Genomic DNA, 24,060 nt, shown 5'->3' with positions numbered 1-24,060 from the left:
ATTTACTGCGGCTCAATAGCTTAGTTTTAGGCTATTTGAGCTGATATCTACGCTACGCGCATACGCGTTCCCATGCCCAACAAGCAGAGCTGAAGCCACGGAGCCTCTTAGACCACGCCCTTTTATGGAAGTTCTCTAGTCCCCGCCCTGTAACCTCGTATTGGTCTCTTGGGTGCCCAGGTCTGTCTGTGATTGGCCCCCACTACTCGCTGTCACATAGTCTAGCTTCTCTCTTCCGGGTTGCTGTTGTGGCTGCCCGGAGTTGGAGGAGTTGCCCTGAGTATGAAGAGGGTCACCCTCTTTGCTAAGGGGAGCGCCAGGCAGGGCAAGGTGAGGCTGCGGATAGGGTTTACAGCACGGATTACGATCTGATGACCTGGTGGGACTAAAGTCAATGAGGAGTTTGTGCTGGGATCCTTTTGTTACAGGGCTGGGTCAGCTATGATTAGAATGTGACCTGCGAAAGCAGAAGCAGGAAATACTGACCCTTTTAAATCTTTAACAAAGTACAGGAGGAGAAATGAAAACAGGATCTAAAACTAGAGGGTCAGGGGCTTAGATGTGATGTCAGAAAGTTTTACTTTACTGAGAGGGTGGTGGATAAGGGAAACAGTCTCCCAGCAGAAGTGGTAGGGGTTAACGCCGTAACGGAATTAAACATACATTGGATAGGCATATGGCTCCTGAATTAAGGTCTGAGTCTTTACAACAGACATGATTGGCTGAATAGTTCTTATCTGCTGTCAAATTCTGTGTTTTGTAACAAGTAATGTACAGTGGGTCCCGGTTATTACTGATTGTGTCACAAAGCCAGGGATAATTGACTCCTTCAAGATCCAACACCCATCCACCACGACATCTGTGCTTGTGTGAGCACTTTGATACCTGTGCTCATCACCTCGCAGGTAGAGGAGGGTGTCGGGTGTCGATGCGTCTCACCTCTGTCTCTCTCGCTCAGGTGGTCCCGGTCTATGGCTCGCTCTCAGATCTCCTGTCTCTTGCCAGCACTAAGCTGGGGATCTGCGCAACAACTTTCTATAATGAGAGAGGAGGACAAATAGATGACGTCTCCCTTATCAGGTACGTAAACCGCGGGCACCAAAAACAAGCCGATTCCGTTTCTCGTATTCAGGAACTTCTCTCCTCCTACGTGTCTTTCAGGGATGACGATGTCCTGTATGCGTGTGAGGAAGAGCCGTCTGCAGGTATGCGGGGTTTCCCACTTCCTTGAATCATATACATCCATGCGTTCTCCTTCATACAGCTCTCCCACCTGTTTGGGGCACGCTCCCTCCTTTGCCCCAGGCCAGGGTGTCGGGTGCTCTCTTCTAATCCTCGATTCTTAGTTTGCCTAACCGCTCGCTTATGCTGCGCCAGCGCCTTCGGTTTCACTGCGCATGCTGCACATACTGGGGTTTCTGGAACACCCGGAAACCCTTATCGAGGGTTAAAACATAACATTTGGTGGCAGATAAGAACTGTTCGGCACATCTAGTCTGCCCATTTTTTATGCTAAATGTCTCAGACCATGCACTTTTAAATTCCATCAATGTTTTACCCTCCACCACTTCTACTGGGAGGCTATTCCACTTATCTAGCACCCTGTCAGTTGCACATTACATTCTGATAAATGCTTTCAATTTTTCATATGCTTGCCATCTTGTCCATTACTTTCTCCCATTCTTCTTTGTCTTTGTTACACATCAGCCATCTCTTAAATTCTCTTCTCTCTTTATCTATTATCTATACATTCTCCTTCTGATGATCTGATGCTCGGATACACTAACCTTCCCATTTGCTGTCATATTCACCCTCCTTTATACTTTGCTGTCATATTTGCCCCCCCCCCCCTCGTTGGATGTTTCATTAACTCTCACCCCGATTATCTTTCCTCCAGACCCCATGAATGGCTCCACGATTACAGAGCAGCTTACGGGAAGTCACACAGACTGGCTGACGCTCAACGTCGGGGGGCGATATTTCACTACAGCGCGGTAAGATCCTTCGCGGGAGTCGGCGAGCCGTGCTCAGAGTGGGGACTGGAAATAATGGAGACGTACAAACAGTTTAGATGATGGCATTCATGCTGGCTGTTCGGAGGAGGCCATGCGTATTGCTTAGAGCTTCTTGTTGTACTTTACAGACCGGTGACGTGTTGTGGAAGATGGCGGCATTCTCTCATCTCCTCTGCTTTCTTCCTGTAGGAGCACGCTCGTCAGTAAGGAGCCGGACAGCATGCTGGCGCACATGTTCAGTGACAGAGGTTTGTATCGAGACCGGTGTTATGTCCAGGCCGGATCAGTGCGTTACAATCAATTTCAAAAGACAGGCATTATAAGTGTTTAAATGTCAGGTTGTTCTCACGTGGCTTCCCAATGTATTGCCATTTTCTCTAGGTATGTATTTTAAACAGCCTTCCAGTAGAAGTGGTAGAGGGTAATAAATATAGGGAAGCCATTCATTTTTTTAATAATTAGGATAATTGCTTTTTTGCCAATGTCTGTGCTGGATCCAAGGTGTGTTTCCATATGAAAGTCTGCCATTTAACCCGCCAGCTGCCTGACTCCAGATATTACAGCGAAGAGTGGATGCTCTAGATCTGGAGTACCGGCGCATGCACGCTCCATGGCAGTGCATTCCTCCTTCCTGCCCATGGCATCCACCAGATAGATTAATGATATTTGCTTTTTTTCCAGATGCCTGGGGGAATAAGAGGGATGACAAGGGGGCTTTCTTGATCGATCGCAGTCCTGAATATTTTGAGCCTATACTCAATTACCTGCGTCACGGCCAACTGATAGTTAATGATGGAGTGAATCTGCTGGGTGAGTAGTATTGTATGATGAAGTGAATCTGTTGGGTGAGTAGTAGTGTATGATGGAGTGAATCTGCTGGCTGAGTAGTAGTAGTAGTGTATGATGGAGTGAATCTGCTGGCTGAGTAGTAGTGTATGATGGAGGGAATCCGTTGGGTGAGTAGTAGTGTATGATGGAGTGAATCTGCTGGCTGACTAGTAGTGTATGATGGAGTGAATCTGCTGGCTGACTAGTAGTGTATGATGGAGTGAATCTGCTGGCTGACTAGTAGTATATGATGGAGTGAATCTGCTGGCTGAGTAGTAGTGTATAGTGGAGTGAATCTGCTGGCTGACTAGTAGTGTATGATGGAGGGAATCCGTTGGGTGAGTAGTAGTGTATGATGGAGTGAATCTGCTGGCTGACTAGTAGTGTATGATGGAGTGAATCTGCTGGCTGAGTAGTATTGTATGATGGAGTGAATCTGCTGGGTGAGTAGTATTGTATGATGGAGTGAATCTGCTGGCTGAGTAGTAGTGTATGATGGAGTGAATCTGCTGGCTGAGTAGTAGTGTATGATGGAGTGAATCTGCTGGCTGAGTAGTAGTGTATAGTGGTGTGAATCTGCTGGCTGACTAGTAGTGTATGATGGAGTGAATCTGTTGGGTGAGTAGTAGTGTATGATGGAGTGAATCTGTTGGGTGAGTAGTAGTGTATGATGGAGTGAATCTGTTGGGTGAGTAGTAGTGTATGATGGAGTGAATCCGTTGGATGAGTAGTAGTGTATGATGGAGTGAATCTGCTGGCTGACTAGTAGTGTATGATGGAGTGAATCTGTTGGGTGAGTAGTAGTGTATGATGGAGTGAATCCGTTGGATGAGTAGTAGTGTATGATGGAGTGAATCTGCTGGCTGACTAGTAGTGTATGATGGAGTGAATCTGTTGGGTGAGTAGTAGTGTATGATGGAGTGAATCTGCTGGCTGACTAGTAGTGTATAATGGAGTGAATCTGTTGGGTGAGTAGTAGTGTATGATGGAGTGAATCTGCTGGCTGACTAGTAGTGTATGATGGAGTGAATCTGCTGGCTGACTAGTAGTGTATCGCTGGCTTCTCACCTAGGATTTGGTTTGCAGGGGTTTTGGAGGAAGCCAAGTTTTTCAACATCGTTTCTTTAATCGAGCACCTGGAGCTGGCCATAAAGGTGGGTTCATTTACTGTAACGTCTACTGTAGGCAATTCTCATGGCCCCTTCCTTCTAACTGCCCCGTAACTGACTGACGAATGCTCTTCCTCAACCATCACGGAACTGCCAGCATTAATGAAAACGCTGTCCTGATCTGGGGCCGTTTAGCTCTCATCCTTACAATCAGACCAGGATCGGTACAGCACTGATCACACTTCTGTCATCTGCTCCACATACAGTTGAACTTTAGTGGCTTTAAGGAGATCGACTGATCATTTAGAAATGATCATTACTCTTGACAAAGGCATGATTAGTGTTGAAATGTCAGGTTGATCTCGCGTGGGTTCCTAATTCTTTGCCACTTTGCTGTTTTCTGCAGTGCAATTGTTTGGAGGTATGTATTTTAAGCAGCCTCCCAGCAGACGTGGTAGAGGCTAATACATATAAGGAATTTAACCATGTGTGTGATAAAGCATAAAGCTATCCTAGGAAAAATAACAGTACAGTCACATTATATAATAACCCATTTATGGCACTAGGATAGTATATTTTTTTTTACATAGTCTCTTAACCTATTTCTTTTATCTCTATACACATTACTGTGACTTCTAGGGCATACAATCATACCAACCAAACATTCTGGGGGTTTGGGTCCCAAGGAGGGACTGTCCTTCCTGAAAAGGGACACCTGGGAGGCAATGTTCCCTCTAATTTTTCTTAGGTGGTGTCCGCAGAAAATTTCTCTTGTGCAAAAATTTTCCCAGAGCCAAAATTTTGTGCGCACAATATGCTAATGTTAAATTTAAATTGTTATTCTATATTTTTGGTTTAGCTCGCTCATGGTTAATAACACTACATTATAGTATTACTTACTGTAATGTTTTTTTAAAGGTGAAATTCTCACTGCATAAGTAAATTATGAGCGAATCACGAGCGGAGGCTCCAGGCTGCATAAAGGATAAAAAAAAAAATTGGGAAAAACTGTACCTAGAGTATTTGGCACCTGGGGCGGATCCTATATGTGGGACCCCCACACACACACTTTAAAACTGCATAGCTTCTATCATTAGGCAAACATTGACAGGGGTACAGCATAACTGTTATTATTATTTACTAAGGCAGACACTGACGGTGGTACAACATAACACCTATCACTATATACTGAGGCAGACATTGACGGTGTTACAGCATAACTGCTATCATTATATACTGCGGCAAACATTGACAGGGGTACAGCATAACTGTTATTATTTACTAAGGCAGACACTGACGGTGGTACAACATAACACCTATCACTATATACTGAGGCAGACATTGACGGTGTTACAGCATAACTGCTATCATTATATACTGAGGCAAACATTGACGATGGTGCTGCATAACTGCTTTCATTATATACTGAGGCAAACATTGATGGTGGTACAGCATAACTGCTAACATTTTATAGTGAGGCAAACATTGACAGTGGTACAGCATAACTGCTATCACTATATACTGAGGCAAACATTGACGGTGGTACAGCATAACTGCTATCATTATATACTGAGGCAAACACTGACAGTGGTACAGCAGAACATCTATCACTATATACTGAGGCACGCACTGACGTTGGTACAGCATAACACCTATCACTATATACAGAGGCACACATTGACCGTGGTACAACATAACACCTATCACTATACATTGAGCCAGACATTGACAATAATGCAGCATAACCCCAATCACTATATACTAAGCCAAACATTGATGTGGTGTAGGCCTACCACTTTAGTGTCTGGCCTAGTATCTATATATACCGTATTGGCTCGGATATAAGCCGCCCCCGTGTATAGGCCGCACCCTAAAAGTTTGGTGCTTTTTTAAAAAAAACATTTTTTTTAATAGACATGCTGCCACTCTGTCTCCCCCCCACCCCAGATATGCTGCCACTCTGTCCCCCCCGAGATATGCTGCCACTGTCCCCCCCCCGAGATATGCTGCCACTGTCCTCCCCCCCCGAGATATGCTGCCACTGTCCGCCCCCTTGAGATATGCTGCCACTGTCCTCCTCCCCCCGAGATATGCTGCCACTCTACCCCCCCCCGACTTACCAGAGCCGACTCCCGGGTGTCTTGCGGGTCCGGCGGGGGACATCTACGCAATACGCGTATACAGCTTCCGGTGCCGGGACTCAGCGGATGTGCCGGCACTGGAAGTTGTATACGCGTATTGCGTAGGTGTCCCCCGCCGGCCCCGCAAGACACCCGGGAGTCTGCTCTGGTAAGTCTTGGGGGCAGAGGTAAAACGCATCGTGCGGACGGTCACCGCTGCCGGTGAACGTCTGCACGATGCGCTTAGACAATCTCCCGTGCCAGCACTCCCCCCGTGGGAAGTGCTGGCAGGGGAGGCTGTCTGAGCGTATCAGAGAGTAGGATACCGGTCCCCTGCACCGCTGCGGGGGATCTGTATCCTAACCCTGCTGCCTGTCGGGCGCTAGACCCCGAATATAGGCCGCACCCCCACTTTAAAGACTTAAAGTGGGGGAAAAAAGTGCTGCTTATATTCGAGCCAATACGGTATATATATATATACCGTATGAAAGTCTAATAAACAGATGAAAGTCTAATAAACAGACTGAAACGTTGATTGGAAAACTGGAGTTTCTCGAGTGATTATTTAAAGACGTCCCTGGAGTGCCGGTAACTATTTTTGGATGTTATATGATTTGCTGTTGCAGCTACTTGGCACCGGGCAGAAAAAGTGGTGATTGGAGTGCAATTGTTAATTTTGTACTTTTTATTTATTTATATATATATATATATATATATATATATATATATATATATATCTATATAGGGGTGCACCGAAATGAAAATTGTGGACCTGAAAATTTAGCATTCACTTGACTGAAACCGAAAATGACCCCCCCACACCTTGAAAAACAAAAACAAAAAAAAACACTTTTATTAAAAGTAACATACCAAAATTAGACAAAAAAATCAATAACAAATATATATATATGATTAACAGCAATCACACTCAGGGGCGTAACTAGACGCCTCAGGGCCCGGGTGCGAGAATCTGTTAAGGGCCCCCTCACCCCCCCCCAAAAAAAACATGATTTTTACCCAACAATTTTTTTTCAACTAATTCAACAAATTCAATTTACATATTGAATCATATCTGTAAAAAAATCAAAGAAAAAGGGGCGCATGATCCAGGGGTGTCCAAGTTTTTTCTGCAGTGGGCCACTTCATCAGAATTGTATACGTGCGAGGGCCGCACTCATTTTTCACTGTGACAAAAAATATGGCCTTTAATAAAATATGCAGATTAAAATAAAGTAAATAACACAAAACCTTTACTTTTCCTCTCACTGATTTCTGGACCTTGAAAGTTTTGCGACTACAAATTCAGGATTCCCTAGATTTATTCTAGGGATGAACTAAAATGAAAATTCTGGACCAAAACATTCAGGGTTCAGTTAGCCAAAACTGAAAATGACCCCCACCTTTAAAAATAATAATAAAAACTCACATGTTTAATAAAAGTAGGTAACACACAATTGGACAAAATTAGCAATATGACTTGGCATGATAGGAGTGTGATTGCTAACACATCCATCCAGTAAATGCTGGAACCTAGGCATGATGGGACTCTGATTGCTATTAGCAATCACACTCCTATCATGCCAAGTCAGCCAATACACGCTGGTACAGGATGGCTGTAAGTGATGTGCAGACCCCATACTGCTGGCAGCATCAATACACAAGGGGGGCAGCTGGCCAGGTTTCAGCATGTACTGGCTGACTTGGCATGATAGGAGTGTGATTGCTAACAGCAATCACAGTCCCATCATGCCTAGGTTCCAGCACTTACACATCCATGCTATCACACACACACACACACACACACACTCATTTATTCATATAATCATTAATTCACAGATTCATTCCCTCAATCACACACACTCATTCAAACACCCTCCCCACCCCCTTACCTGTACTGCAGCTCCCTTCGATGCCGCTCACAGACTTCAGCAGGGGGCGCGGCCTCCCTCTGCCTTCTCTGCTAAAGCACAGAGGAAGTAGGATGTCACGTGAACTCCGCTTCCTCTGTGCTGTCCAGAAGACCCTCCCACAAGTAAGTAGCAGGGCTTGAGGTGCGGCTCGTGTAAGATCGGTTGCCCTGGCTGCCGATCTTACGCGGGCCGCACCTCGAGGTCTCGCGGGCCGCATTTGGCCCGCGGGCCGCATGTTGGACGCCCCTGCCTTATTTAAAAAAAAAAAAAAAAAAAGCTTAAAAAAGATTTCGGGCGGCCCCTTGGCTTGGGCCCCCCTGCCGCCGGGGCCCGGTCGCAGTCGCGACCCCTGCGACCCCGGTATATCCGCCACTGATCACACTCCTATCATGCCCAGGTTCTAGCATGTACTGGTTGCTTAGGCATGATAGGAGTGGGATTGCTGTTAGCAACCATATATATATATTAATATTGTTATCAAATTTTTCTGTCCAATTTTGGTGTGTTACTTACTTTTAATAAAGGTGTGGTTAACACACCAAAATTGAACAAAAAAAAATATAATTGCTAACAGGAATCCTATCATGCTCAGGCAGCCAGTACATGCTGGAACCTGAGCATGATAGGAATATGATTACAGCCTCCCTATGCCATGCTATCCCCCCACACACTTACACATCCATGCTATCTCACACGCACTCATTCACAAACATTCAGTTTAAACTACAGCATAACACCCATCACTCTCACACACTTACTAATTCACTCTTACAGAATGTTTTCCTACCTGTCACTTTTCCTCCTCTTCGTTCTTCCTCTTCTGCGTCCTCTCCTTCCTTTGCAGTGGAGGCGGTGGGCGTGGCTTCAGTGCTGTGCGCCGGGATATGACATCAAATCCCGACGCACAGCATCAGTTGCCGCGCGCATCGAAAGGGAGCAGGATCGGAGGTCTGCATTAACAGACCTCCCGCTCCCTTGATTTTTTTAAAGACGGTTAGACGGTTACTGTCCGTCTCTGGAGGGGTGCCGTGCGCACAACCAGTAGCGGACCGCCCCCCCCCCTTCGTACCCTACTGGTTGTGCGCACAATTTTTGTTCGTGTGCGCTCCCTCTGAAAGCGCACAGCTTAGAGGGAGCACTGCTGGGAGGTAAAATGTGTGTACTTTAAGGCAGCAGGCTGGGTGCACATGGAGAAGAACCTAGCTTCTTATCCAAGCTTAGAGATGAGTCATAAAACCATTAACTCCGAAGAAGTAACGTCCCTCGTTGGCTGCGTTGACAAAGAATGGTTGTTTTATTATTACTTATGAAAGATCTTCACGTGTCTCGGCAGAATTCGCAGCCGGCCGACGATCATTCTCCCATCTCCCGCAAGGAGTTCGTGAGGTTCCTTTTGGCCACCCCAACCAAGTCAGAACTGCGATGCCAGGTGCGTGAGATGGCCCTTTCATGTGGGATAAGTAACTGCTGACTTACGTCTGCACTCCCGGGGGCATGGATTATGGGGCCATTCTTTCCTTTTTATGTCCAGGAAGTATGTTTGTTCTGAACCTGTTGCTTCTTTTGTTAGGGACTGAATTTTAGCGGCGCCGATCTCTCCCGCCTGGACCTGCGATATATAAACTTTAAGATGGCAAACCTGAGTCGTTGCAACTTGGCCCACGCTAACCTGTGCGGAGCCTGTCTGGAGCGGGCGGACCTGTCCGGATCTGTACTGGATGTAAGGACCCCCCCCGCTGTAACACTACAGCTCTTTTTATATTGGAACAGTAAAAACCAGCACTGGATGATGGGAGTTGCACTCAAAGGCTGGGATTTTCTAGACCCTTCATCATTGTCCATATTCTGTCCACCCTTTATTTGCATGTTATAACCACACAATGCCTCCTATATACCATAGATGTTCATGAGAGCTCTTGGTCTGGAGAAGACCTTATGCTTCTCTTGACCCATAGATGAGCCTTTAGCCAAAGCGTATTTTGTGAACAGATATATGGCGGTAATGGGTAAAGACGCAGCAAGGCATTCTCGTATGATCTTTCTTTGGCCACCATGTTTATTGTCCATCTTTTTTTACAGGGAGCCAACCTTCAGGGTGTGAAGATGCTCTGTTCTAACGCTGAAGGAGCTTCCTTGAAAGGCTGTAACTTCGAAGACCCGTCGGGCCTGAAGGCAAATTTAGAAGGTAACAATCTTTGCGTCAGAATTCTTGCCGCAGCGGAACTGCTTTATGGATATGAATGATGTTCTTGCCTTTGAGACTCAAAAGGACACATATTATACAGTATAATCCAGATCCCGAAAATATAATAATACGGCAGAAATATCACAAATTCCACGCTAGGACACAATGTGAATACGATAGCGGCCATCTTTAACCCCTTTTCCCGTTAGTTACGTTATAGTTCATTCCCAGTGAGTTATTTCCTCCCTGGTAGTTAAAGGGTCATCACATGTACTATTAAGCTTAGAGTCCCCTTCAAGTGCATGGAGTGATTTATACCCAGCATTCTCACTGTCAGCCAGATGGACACAAGCGAGATCTCCAGAGGGTCTAACAAGACCCTCCATGCACACCCAGCCAAAGCACTCCCATTGATTTGAATTAGAGCACTTTCTCTGCCACTGATTGGATGCTTCAGGCAGCCAATAGCGGCATGATGATCTGTCTGCAGGGGGTGCTGGGTGTTGCAGCGCTAGAGATGCAGCTTTTTAAAGGTAAGTGGCTTTATTTATTTTTTGTTCTTCCCGCAGTCCATGTACTTTATTATTATTATTTAGTGATGAGGCTTCACTGCACAGTAAATTCTCCCTTTAAGTTCCTCCTCCTCGTGTTTTTGGTGCAATTTGTATCTGAGATCCTCAGTTGTCTTAAGTAGTTGGTGCATAACAGCGCTTTAGTGTTGAGTCAGACACTTTAACTTTGCTTTTCCTTTTTTATTGTTCTTAAATGGAAAAACGTCTTTAGGAAACATGTTGCATTAGACCTTTTATGTCATGTTTTTTATCTTCAGTCTGATAGAAATTCCTGTTTAATGGAGTTTTAGTATTTAGCATTTTACAGGCTTATGATTTCTTCAGAAGCACAAATCCCCTGATGGGAGCCACTCGTGGCATCGCCGTTATTCGCCCGTCTCGGTAGTGAGCAGCTGCTCGGCCGTGAAGCGTGAGGGACTGTGACTTTCCTTTACCTTTCTCCCCTTTGCCCTAGGTGCCAATTTGAAGGGTGTAGACATGGAAGGAAGTCAGATGACCGGCATAAACCTCAGGGTTGCGACCCTAAAGAATGCCAAGTTGAAAAACTGCAATTTGCGCGGAGCTACTTTGGCAGGAACCGATCTGGAGGTGAGAAAATAACGAATCGGTAACGGATCTAGACACTAAGACAGCAAAGTGACCTGTAGGGTGGTCTAAGAAGAACTTACGCTTATCTGCAGATAGGGCACGGAGATCTCTTCTGGGTAGGAGGCAGGAGAATGATATGTAGGTTGGCAAAGAGTTATCCCCGATCTGGAGATAAGGAAACCCATTTACTTGTAGGTCGGAGAATGAAGGTTATGGTAAACTTTTCTGAAGAGAAGTCAATGTGTGACGTACGGTGAAAATAGGGTTAATACAGTGATCCGAGACTTAATCGCTGCATTCATTCTGCCTTCACCATACACAATCCAGCGAAGACGTGGAACTGACCTCAAGGGTTGGGCAAAGCGATTGAGGCTGAACCACGTGATTGTATAACAAACAAAGGTCTTACCTGAATATCCTCAACCCGTGATTTTCTCTTCTTCTATCTTTTGTTTCTCTATTTTGATCCGCTGGTTTCCCCTTTCTCCAGAACTGTGACCTTTCCGGGTGTGATCTGCAGGAAGCCAACCTCCGCGGTTCCAATGTTAAAGGAGCCATCTTTGAAGAGATGCTGACGCCGCTGCACATGTCTCAGAGCGTCCGATAGACCCGTCACGCACTCCTCTAAAGCCTGGCTCCCCCGTAACACCCCGCGCGGGGATGGACACGGATCTCTTCATTCTTACCAAGCCACATCTGTGACGACGATCACCTTTTGGCAGAGATATCCCCGCGTTGCATGTTCTCTGTTCCACCTACCTCCTGTTCCGTATATAAACCTGCTATGGCTTTAACTATAGTCACGGGTGTCCGTGTGTAACCAAGGACAGGACAAACGTTAGGTCCGGTGTGTTATGTGCCTGCAAGCGACTACCAGAAACGTGCAACTTCTGTGGTTACGTGGGTTTTATCATGTTGGCTACCAGACTGTTTTGTAAAATATGTAAGCATGGGACTTCCTGGGACTTCGGTTTGTTACTTGCACTGCAGGCAGGCGAGAAATGAATAATTATTCCTTTTTTACGCTCTCTGCCTTTTGCATATTAACGACGCGTTGTATTTATGTATTTTTTTCGCGGGGATCAGGAGTTTCAATGAGATGCTGACCACATCTTAAAATATTTAGCGGTCCTTCATAAGAAGAAAAAAAAAAAATCACATTTTTGATAATGCATTAAATACAATCCTGATGATGCGTTCTGTGTTCTGTTCCATGCAGAATAGTGCATCTAATAAAAGAGTACACACATATAAAATGCCCGCATATAATTGAAATATATATATCTTTCAATTATGTCCAGGCACTATATATATATATATATATATATATATATATTATATATAGGCACTTCAGGATTTTTACAGAACAGAATTGAGGTTCCTCTGTGTTTAGCATCTCTCGCACTTACGGAATTACACGTTGGTAGGAATCCATGCTCTCCAAAAGGAGTTGTGTATGTGTGTGTATATATATATATATATGATATGTATTTAGTATTGTCCCCCTGGGCCACATGTCTGTGTCAGGACAGGGGTTACCGAGTGCCTTATTGCATCTATCACAGCTGCTTTTGTAGGAAGTTTTCAGTTATGCAAAATGACAGCAAACCTTTTGCTGAACTGTTATCCCTCTTCTCCTTATACACAATAAATATTTTTTTTGGGTGACGTGTTTTGTCTCTGTATGATGTAAATGGTGATGTCAAAATCTTTCTGCAATATTTATCGTGAAGACAGGGGGAAAAAATAATTATGGAACGTTTTTAGTTAAAGGTGCACACTCAAAGAACAGTAAATATTTATTAAAAGAAAATACAAAATCACGTGCCAACGTTCTGACCCAATAGAAAGTTGAGGGAGATGAAGCCATAACCCTCTCTCCAAGTCCCCCGTTAGTTAATAGATCCCAATGTACTTTATCTCCACAGTGCAGCTTTTATCCCGTCTCCAAATGTTTTTAATATCATATAATTAATTTAATATATATTTAGTATATTATTGCTGCCGGTGCTGCAATTAACACTTAATTCACAACCCGGAAATGTATGCATTGACAGCTGCTGCCCGTGACCTGTTTTATTGCACAGAACCGGTAAATACGGTAGTGCGTTTTATTGGGTTCCGTTACCGATATGGGTTTACGCTGGCCGGCTGGGGCAGTCGTGGGATACAAGGAGTATCAAACTGTTCAGTGGCAGCGCATGGGATGGAGGCGCAGAGACTGAAGATCTCCCCAGGGCTTTAACCGGTTTACCCCGTCTCTAGTAATAAAGTCTTTCTCGATGGTCTGGGGCTGCAGAGCTCCTTTAAAGAATTTAAAGATTATCTATGTCTTCTACTTATCCTGGGGGTCTATAAATCACACCTACACGAGTAACTGGACTTTTACCAAATTGTAATGTAACTCCTTTCTTGCCCAGTAATTTTTCTCATTATACCAAGTCTCAGTAACAGCCACTATATCAGGGGTGTCCAAGTTTTTTCTGCAGTGGGCTACTTCATCAGAATTGTATACGTGCGCTGGCCGTACTCACTCTTTAATAAGATATGCAGATTAAAATAAAGTAAATAACACAAAACCATTACTTTTCCTCTCACTGATTTCTGGGCCTAGAAAGTGTTGTGACTACAAATTCAGGATTCTGGATACGTAAAAATGAAATAGTTCTATTTATTCTAGGGATGCACCAAAATGAAAATTCTGGACCAAAACATTCACGGTTCAACCGAAAATGACCCCCCACCTTTAAAAATAATAATAAAAACTAGACTTGGGCACCAGGGGGCTCTTCGTGTTCGTCCTCGTGCTCATCTTCGGGGAAAAAAAAATCTTCGTATTTTGCGAATATTCGGCTGTTCCTGTCTTCTCTTCGGGCGAATATTCGTGGACATTTTTCGTGTTTGGTTTTTCTTCCCTTTTTGCCGGTTAAGGGGTTAATACGGGGTTAACGCGTACCGCAGCAGCTCTGGCGCCAGGAGTTTAAATGTCCGTATGAGCAACTCTATTGGTCGTCAGCAGGGGGCTCGTCTGCCAATGGTTGAACACCAAGTCTTCAGCCATGCATTTAGCTGCCTAATCTCCCGCTGCCTTTCTGGTGTAGCGCATGGCACAGGTAGGATCTCCGAGAATACTACCTTGGAGGTCCTCTTCCTAATCTTACTCCCTAAATTTACCTTTTAGGATTCTCCACCTTCCTCTTACTATGTAGTCGGTGCCGATGTGCACCAAGACAGCTGGATCCTCACCAATCCATCCCAATAATCTATCCACTCTGTCGCAACATGCCGTACCCGGGAGGCAGCAAACTATTTGATTGCTGCGATCAAAGTCACAAATGACCCTGTCTGTTCTCTTAATAATAGAATCCCCTACCAACACAATGATGTTGGCCAGGAATTCAGGAATAATTAAAATGTATCCGTGTCTGATAATTTTGTGACTATTGATGTTTTACAGTCTTTAGAGATACCGTTTTACTGCTAGGTGTTAGAAGCTGTGTATCATCTGCTGCGGTCCTGCTTCCTGCATAGACAATAAGGACATTATACAGAAACAGTCCCACCTCGCTGCCCCAGTGTCCTCGCTTTTAAACAATTGCACTGAATGAAACTGAACCTGCGTCTTCGTCACTACCCCAATGTATAGATCTATTTACACACCAGATGGAGTAGTAACTGTCATTTCTTAAATGTTAACATTTTTTTTAACGAACATATCGTTGAGCCAATTTACAGTTTCATTACTGGTCATATTTACACCATTTCCTAGGTGACAAGAATAATATTCACAAGGCTAAGCATTACTGGGTATGCGCTCTGTTTTAAAGAAGGTCAAAGGTTATATGAACAAATAGTTTTTAATAAAATAATATGAAAAGTTGGGTCTTACATTCTCTCTTAATTACATTTAATTTAACATTAGGGGACATCCTGTTAATTAAAAGACCTTTTGTTTTTATTTCAGTCTGTGGAAACAGACCCCTAGTGGAGGATTTCCGTGGCTCCCGCGTGGTGGGGGGAAGGGATGCGGAGCCCGGTAACTGGCCCTGGGCAGTGAGTATCCAGGAGGGCGTTGACAACGAGTATTTTCATTTATGCGGCGGCACTGTCCTGAATCATTTGTGGGTTCTCACAGCTGCCCATTGTTTCAACGATCACGGCAAGTAAGTAACTTAAATAGTTTCATGGGAGAATATGCAGAGCTACACGGGTTTAGAAGGCGGTGGGCCTGTGTGCTTTGTGTTACAACTAATTGGGATCTTTTAGTAGAAACATTTATCAGAAATCCTTTAATCAGAACCATAGAGATCCGTTCTTTAGGAGAACCCATGAGCATGCTTAATTACTAATTTTGAGGAAACTCAAACGATATGTTTGTTAAAAAAAATGTTAACATTTAAGAAATGACAGTTACTACTCCATCTGGTGTGTAAATAGATCTATACATTGGGGTACTGACGAAGACGCAGGTTCAGCCGTATCAGGTGATGAATTCCCAATATATATATATATATATATATATATAATTAACATAGTTGCTTTTAAATAGCTGGGTGCTGATTCCTGGTTTAGCCGGGTTTGAATTGTCTGAATTATCCCCGGACCATGACCTGACTATTCTCGGCTTTGCCCCATTGCCTGCTCCTACAGTCTTACTTGCATATTGACTTTGTGGATCATCTCAAGTCTCACGGCTACCTGAATTTGAGGGCTCAACCAACGAGGAAAGATGCATCCAGGATCCTCCGCTCCAAGACCGTTACACTTTCCTAGCTTACTGTTTTTTCTGTAATTTATTGATTCACTCACATCTATGACTTTTGTGTCAGGTTGGCAGAGACCCAGGGAAACAGCATCTCACCGAAAGTCTAACCTGCAGCGTTCCTAAATATAATAATGCCTATTATGTTAAAAAAAACATACATCAAATATGATGTTTTGTTGCTATTGATAGCCTTATGCCCTGTGCCTACCTAATGAATGAAGGATGGAAGCCGTTACAACTGCACATGGGAGGATCAGCTACATATTAATGTCTTTATGTTTAAAATGCAATCAGGGCTGGCCCAAGACGTAGTGCCGCCTGGGGCAAAGTTTGAAATGCCCCCCCCTGCTGACGCCACTGCTCATTATCTACCCTTCCTCTCCCTACCTTCTCATTATCTCCCTCCCTATTATCTACCCTATCCCCCCCCTTGTACGTCACTTACCCTGCAGTCCTGCAGCGAGTCTCCCTGCTCTGCCGCGGTGCGCGCTGATTTACTGCTGAGCGCCGGAAATGACATCATATTCCGGCGCTCAGCATTACAATCCGGCACCGAGACCAAGCTAGAGGGCTCGCAGAGGAGAGAAAGGGGCACCAAGCGGGTACTGACAACTTGATAAGAGAAAACCACTCGGCCCCTCTCTCTCCTCCGCTTCAAAAAAAAAAAAAAAGGCGCCTCTTCAATTGCCCCACTCTGCTCCATGGCAGGGCCGCCCCTGAATGCAATGTCACAAAAGTCCCTATTGGTGTTAATGGTCAGGTATCCTAAAACACCTGTTGCTCACTTGTAATGTGAGTGAAAGTTTTTATTTTTCTTTTTTATTCAAACATGGTGACATCTCTGGGGGATGAATTACCATGAAAAACACTTTAATTCATCAATTTAAAGATTGTATACATTCTTAATAAACACAGATTAATACTGAGAGAACTTTTTGTGTACATTTTTATTTTTTTCAATACCTTATTTACCTTACTTTATTTTGTATGCAAGTTGCGATGATTGTTATTTGTTAAAAGAAAAATAAATGAAAAGCAATAACCTTGAAAAAGTAGTAGTCTAGCCCCCCCCCCCTTCCTGATCCATTCTTAGAACTAGTATAAAGATAAGGTGATACGTTTTCCCTTTATTTTGAGGATATATATGGATTAATTATGGACATGGATATTTTATGGATATTTAATTAACACCCATAAATGTGTCACCATAAAACTAAAATTAGAAGGACTAGGCTAACATATGTAAAGGTCTGATTCTGTCTACCAAAAACCATACCCATAAAACAAGTAGAGACAGTCAGAGTGTACGCCAGTAACAATAGAATTCATGCTCTAGTTTGCATGCAGTCAGTGGTATAACTAGAAACAGGCTCCGCAATTTCATCAAACATGTCCCATATTGCCAACTTTGTCCCCAAGCAGCGTATGAGTGCCATCGTTGCCCTCAACCAGCTTGTCTGTGCCATCAATGCCCCCAAACAGCTTACCTGTGCTCCTGCCTGACTGGACCATTCCAGTATTATTTTAATGATAAAACCACTTCTTAAGCTCAGAATTCCTATTTTAGTCATCATCCGCTGTAACTAGCAACCTTCAATGGGTTCATTCTTCCTAATTCTTGTGTTAGAAATGAAGGAAACTGGATAGTTCCAAGGGAAGATTGAGGATTTATTTAAAGATGACACCTTTTATTAAGCCAACATGGAAGCTGTGGTCACATAAGATTTTGGGACCTCCAAAGTCTCCTTTTTTTTTCAATCGTTGCCCTTAAGCTTATGTGATTTCTACATCTTTTTCTATGATCACCTTAGGCAAACAGCTTTATCTTTGTGCTAGAACCTAATTGGTTAATGAATATGTGGCTTTAAACAAAAATTCTAACTAAATCTTTAAAATGCTTTTTTGTCATAATCTGGATTAAACAGCAGGGGTCTCCATGTCAGCCTGATCTCCCCGCTTTAAATGTTTGTACAGGGGTATAAATACAGAGCAGTAAGAGCAGAGGTCTCAAGATCGTGAAGAGCAGGAGCATCTGCCCTCAAACAGGTAATTCACCAAAACTATGGATGAGTTTATTCACTAAGTGGTGTTCGCTGTTCTGAATTTATTTGTCCCATCCACCGCCCCTTACAAAGGGAAAGAGGGATAATAATTTAACAAACATGGGAGAAATAACTTAATTGCGATGAATCATCATGAAGATCTTCAGAAAAGGAAGTGATAATACCTATATATTGCTTTTTATTTAAGTATAAAAGCCATCGCATGGTTTAATTTAGTGTATAGAACTGAAAGTATAAATATGTATAGCCAGGAAGACATAATAGACATTGAGGCCACAATTTTTCTTCATGTGTCCACTAAGAGGTAGTTAGATTAATGCAGTGGTCAGTCTCATTTTTCAGGATGGGACGCTGTGGAGCTCCAATCCTTGTCCTCATGGTCCTCTTCTTCTTCCTTGACCATGGTAGCCACGCTCAGCATTGGTCCTATGGTCTCCGTCCAGGAGGTAAAAGAGATGCTGAATCTCTCCAGGACTCGTACGAGGTAAGGACAAACACACTTTCAGTGCTTAGAGGACGGTGGGATGTCTTCTAACTGTGGGCTGGAAAAAAGTCCATAAAAGCTCTGTTTAGGTTAGTCCAATGCCTTCCCCGTGTGTCTGGGAAAGCGCTAAAACAAGACCACAGCTTAGGTGCATCCAGTTCTAAATGTTGCGTGTCAGCCTCCACTTTCAGATATAATCCTGGTACTAAGGCTTTGGGGAACATTTTGCAAAGGGTGCACATTAATAATGAACTAAGTTATCTGTTGCCTGTGAACAGATTGCGCTTGAACCCACAATCCCTGTATTAGGAGGCCAGTGTCTTATCCATCCTTATCCACATGAGCGGTAATAATAAGTTTGAATTGATGGCAAGATTCCACATTTTGTTATATCAGGGAATTTCATTTATTAGGGTTTCCAGAGATCCAGTGCCAGGTGCTGCAGGGATCTCCAGGATAGTGACATCCATGTCACACAGTGATAGGCCCCTGTGGTCAATAAGGACAGTATATAATATATATACATATGGATGTAACATGTTCGTCTCCTTCCATCAGACTCCCAACGAGGTTGCCTTGTTCACAGAACCACAGCGTCTTGAGTGCTCGATCCCTCAAAGCAGACTCAATGTCCTGAGAGGCGCCCTGGTAAGTGCCACTAAGCATAGCATGTAAGACAAGACATCACATGAGCTCAATGTATATATCTATATGCATACAGCTTTCAGTAGATAGTGTGACGGAATATTTATGAGTAGTTTTTTGAACGGTGTTAGCTGGGTATGCGCTGAATTCTTGCTTTGTTTTGTGTATTTATTGATCATTAATATTCTAGCAGCATATACACATATATATTATATATATACCATATATACATAAACACACACACATATATATATATATATATATATATATATATATATATATATATATATATATATATATATATATATACACATATACTTATTGCGTGGAATCATATATTTCTTTTGTGTGTAATTCCTTCCTATTGTCGAGTGGTACTGACTTTTTGCAACCCAGCTGTATTTTCTCCGAGGGTGGATTTTGTTTTTTGGGAGCTCGCTTTTTTATTTTGTGCTCTTGTATAACGTATAACTAAATTGTTACAGAAACTTTGAAGACATTTCACTGATTCAACAACACATCATACAGGGCCAGCCAAGCTCTTCCTATAAAAGCAGCTCACAGGCGATGACCCTTTATAATCAATAGCAAAGAAAGGGTGTTAAACCGACAAGGCTCCCTTTCAGTGAACAGAACCAATAGGTTAGCGGAAGAAACCTGGAAAATCCCATCATATAGGGTTTCGGTGTTGCCTAGGTCCATGTCTCTTTCCAGGGCACCAGTAGGGGGCACTGTGGCATCATATGGCTGCAGCTGATAATGCTGTCTTGTTACAGATGAGCTGGCTGGACGGTGAAAGCGCTCGGAAGAAGATGTGAAATATCGCACCCTTCTGTGTAAATCCTAATAAAGCTGATATGGCTGCATACAAAGCATATTTTGTGATGTGTAACCTGGCTTTGCTATCCCGTACACTTTTGTTTTAGGGAATACATGTAGCGGCATGGTCCGGGCAGGGCCTGAGCTCTTAGTTTTTTTTTTGCCATTAACCACAGCCAATGTAGCAGGTACATACTGACCAAATGTCCCTTGAGGACCAGTGACATACTAAAATGGTTAAATAAAGTGTTGAAATGGCCATATTAAAATACTTTGCTACGTCAACTTCCCAAAAAAAAAAAAAAAAAAAAAAAAAAAAAGAAGCTTTTTTTCCTGCAGTTTTTCTTTTTATGGTTGCTATTGGCGCCCCCAACTACCACATTTGTTTTTAAAAAAAATCTAGTTTGGAAACAGCGACGCAAGTCATGCATATTTTAGGCTACCAAAATAGAACAAATACCTAAATAAATCTTGGGGTTTTTTTTTTTTGTTTGTTTTTATAAGTGAAACCACGGAACATTTGGCTTTGGCATTTTCTTAGTCGTTCCCACACAAAATGATGGATATACATATATATAATATATAAATAAAATAAAAATATATATATAAAATTTCAAAAGAAGGCTCTACTTGTCCTAAGGAAACTATTTAATTTGTGGGGTTACACTGAAGAGTTAGTGGGAAAAGACCCAGCAAAAAACACAAAAAATAGCTGTTTTTTGGAAAACATTGTAAAATAACAGGTCCTTTAAGAGATTAAAGAGTAGCCATACAAAGACAAGCCATGGTTGCAACTTCCTTCTTGGTGGGACAGGGCTGCAAAAGCAATAATATTGGTGTATTATGGGAAATATTCTAGCTGTGGCAGATATGCAAAAAAAAAAACCCACAAAAAATAAAAATGGAACAATGAAGACATGACTACAAAAGAGATTCATGTACTTTATTATTGCTGAATTTAGGTTTTTCTTGGTTATGTCAGTTCCCCCATAATTATCAGTGAACGATATTTTCATTAAGCATAGATTTGCTTGGCATCAAGACTCGGTAAGGCTAGAAAGTAATATATATTCCCCTGATTGAAAAGGGAAAATATATTCCACAGCTCCTACCTTATTAGTTTTATTTCCCATTGTTGCCCACTAAGGGGCTGCAGAGAACAACAGGTCACAATGATCATACAACATGTAAAAATCAATATTTAATATTTTTGTTTTACAAAAAACAACAACTTTACAATCATAGAGCAGTCTCCCAAACTATACACATCGCTTTCCTGTTAAAATATATATATATTTTAAATATCTCTACCGTTACAATTTGTGTGTGAGTGGTGTAAATAGATACATACACAAAACACTAAAAACATCATTCCATAAGGAAATGTCTACAAGGCAGAGAATCGCTTTGGTCTCTTTAACAGGGTCTGTATACCTCTGTCACACCAGCCACTGCAGACAACTCCCATCAAGCTCAGGTACCATCATTTGTAGGTCATGGAATTAAGAGTGAGAGCGGTTACCCATCCATGGCCATTAATTCATGGAAATATCCAGAATCCATATTCCTAATGACATTATTTATAGGATTCTGAACTTTGAAATCAACATCTTTATACGACTGCATCTCATATATTTAATTTCCCGTTCTCCATTTTGGGCTTGGTTAGGAGAAAGTACAGCTTCTTTACACAAAAGGTATATGGCACAGTAAATTAAAAGGCTACTCCAACCCTATTTTATGTTAAATGCATCTTGGAGTCCTTTTTGCATGGAGTTCAATGCATTCAACTGCATGCACATCGGCGCAGGCATTCGTTTGTTAATGGAGTTAGAAAATCAGACTTCAGGCTCGTGTCACTCCTCCCCTGACTGCCTCTTCTGAAAGCAGGAAGCATTTGTATGTACACTGAAATCAACAGGAGTAACAGCAGCCAATCACGTATAGGCTCTCTGAACACTGATGTTTTGCAAAAGCATACATGTGATTGGCTGCCGCGTCTCCCACTAACTTCAGTGGGAGTCCTACTGAGCATGTGCAGTAAGGACGCTTCCTTGTGTCAGCAGAAGGAGTCAGGGGACAGCTTAAATCAGACAGAAGTTCCGCTTTCTAACATCAATGCAAAATGGGCTCAAAACATGCAATAAAGAATAAAAATACAATATCGTGGACTAGCCTTTTCCTTTAACAGCCCAACAGAGCTGAAGCCATTATTGTTTGTTTTTTTAAGTCTACATTTCTAAAGTGCGCTTACAATAAAAACGGCCAGATGGCACTTCATAGGGAATATAACGCAGACCGTACATTATTCTAGCCACCATGACAACAAATGTATGGTTACAAGCTATGTTAAAAGAAGAATGTACCCACACACATAAATTTGCTCAGCGATGACAGAGTATAAAATAACATATATAAGTACCAGCCACGTCGCGAGCACAATGTATGTATAAAAACTGCATTACACCACCAAAAGGGGATACGTCCAACCACATCTTTGTGGCCACGTCATACAGTTCCTGAAATAATGAAAGGAAGGGAGGATAACATGGTAAATATTATCAAGTATAAGGTTTGCAGTTGCCGTTAAACTGGGAAGGGCACTAGGAATGCAAGGACAGCTAAGTGTTGACTTACGTGCCATTACCCAGAACCCCTTGCTCTAAGGGAAGCCCTGTTGGATTATTTTTTAAGAAACATTATGGGCTCTGGCGGGTGGTCTTGGAGATAGAGCTCAGTAAAGAAAGCTTAGGTGGGCCTTGCTTAACTGCATAGGTCTAGGCGAGGAGGACCTATAATAAGTCAATAACGAGTGTGCCATGTAAGCGTGGTACCTATGTGTAGTACCTCCTATGCCAGTGCTTGGTAGACAGCCGGTTTGGAAATGTATTCTGACCATCTGGTTTCATGGACAGAATATGGAATGCTGAGGAGTGAGGCGGTTTTACAGAAAATTAAAACTAGAAGTTAGGTTGGAGGCCCAAGCTGTACCAACACAAAACCAAAGAACATTTAACTGAGAAACAAACATGGTTTTTAGCCCCTGCATGGACACCACTTAAAACGCAGCGACCAAATAACTTGTTCCTGCTGACTGGACCATTCCGATGGTTGCTATGGTAATGAAACCAATTTTTCACAAATTTGGCCCACCTTGTAGGCATTTGGGAAAGTGTGGCCATTAACAAGGTTAATTTTATTTGGAACTATACGGTTCGGAAGGTGTAACACTAGCAATCTCTACAAATCTCTGAAAGAACCTGTATAAGAAGGTCAGTGATGGTCTATACGTGGAAGACATTTTTCTCCTAGAATTAGGGGCATGTTTGGAGAAGGTGGTATCAGTGTGCAAGAAGAGGGTTACTGGAGTGTGTAAAGGAGGCCAGCAGGCAGAACGCTTTACTTACTTGCCCCGTCGGTACAAAATTAGGTTAAAGAAATGTACATGTACGACACAACATATAGCATGATGATGCCACTTCCAGAAGAGGAAGTAATGCTTAAGTGCTGATGCAATATTATTGCTGTGGTGCATTGCTTGGCAGTCAGCCATTAGTAATTGTTCCCATGTTGTCGGTTAACATTCTAGCTTAAAAATTGGAATTTTTATATCTAGGTTAAAATATAGTGAGGATAATGCCCTCAGCGACGTCCTTCATTCAAGCTTATCATTTTGTTTTTTTTAATCAAAAGTGCACTATGGAGGTTACGGTACCAGGAGGACAGGACTTTCTGTGAAGTGGAGTTGTCACAGGCAGAATGCACGGATCTTGGTAGACTTGGGCAGCCTGACCCATCGTTCCCAGTAAGCCTGTAAAATATATATTCCAGTCTCACAGTGAAGCCGGATGGTTCCTCAAGATTCTAGATCCTTTGCAAATAGTTCATAAGACTCTAAAATCCAGGTTGAATGATCTTTGGGGCTTTGAAACCCCAAAACACGTTTGTGAATGGTCA

General features: G+C 42.8%; 1 protein-coding gene across 1 annotated transcript; it reads left to right on the top strand.

Moving 5' to 3' along the window:
- Positions 1-282: 282 nt before the first annotated feature.
- On the top strand, positions 283-11,934 carry LOC149275898 (BTB/POZ domain-containing protein KCTD9-like). Its single transcript, XM_089504176.1, has 12 exons — positions 283-330; positions 959-1,080; positions 1,162-1,205; positions 1,898-1,994; positions 2,205-2,263; positions 2,697-2,825; positions 3,930-3,997; positions 9,316-9,411; positions 9,553-9,702; positions 10,062-10,167; positions 11,194-11,327; positions 11,818-11,934. The coding sequence occupies exons 1-12, from the start codon at positions 283-285 to the stop codon at positions 11,932-11,934; spliced, it is 1,170 nt and encodes a 389-aa protein (XP_089360302.1).
- The last annotated feature ends 12,126 nt before the right edge of the window (positions 11,935-24,060 follow it).

Source organism: Sceloporus occidentalis, unplaced genomic scaffold (assembly GCF_023333645.1).
Source record: "Sceloporus occidentalis isolate IW3139 unplaced genomic scaffold, rSceOcc1.0.p SCAF_259, whole genome shotgun sequence".
NCBI lineage: Eukaryota > Metazoa > Chordata > Lepidosauria > Squamata > Phrynosomatidae > Sceloporus > Sceloporus occidentalis.
Note: the sequence above shows the minus strand (reverse complement) of the source record. Positions and strands in the feature narration are given on the sequence as shown.

What these genes read in the sequence shown, in the direction of transcription:
- LOC149275898 (XM_089504176.1), top strand. Translation starts at nt 283, where the DNA reads ATGAAGAGGGTCACCCTCTTTGCTAAGGGGAGCGCCAGGCAGGGCAAG. An exon ending in AGTCAGAACTGCGATGCCAG is followed by an intron (nt 9,412 to 9,552) that starts GTGCGTGAGATG and finishes TTCTTTTGTTAG; the next exon opens with GGACTGAATTTTAGCGGCGC. An exon ending in TGTCCGGATCTGTACTGGAT is followed by an intron (nt 9,703 to 10,061) that starts GTAAGGACCCCC and finishes CTTTTTTTACAG; the next exon opens with GGAGCCAACCTTCAGGGTGT.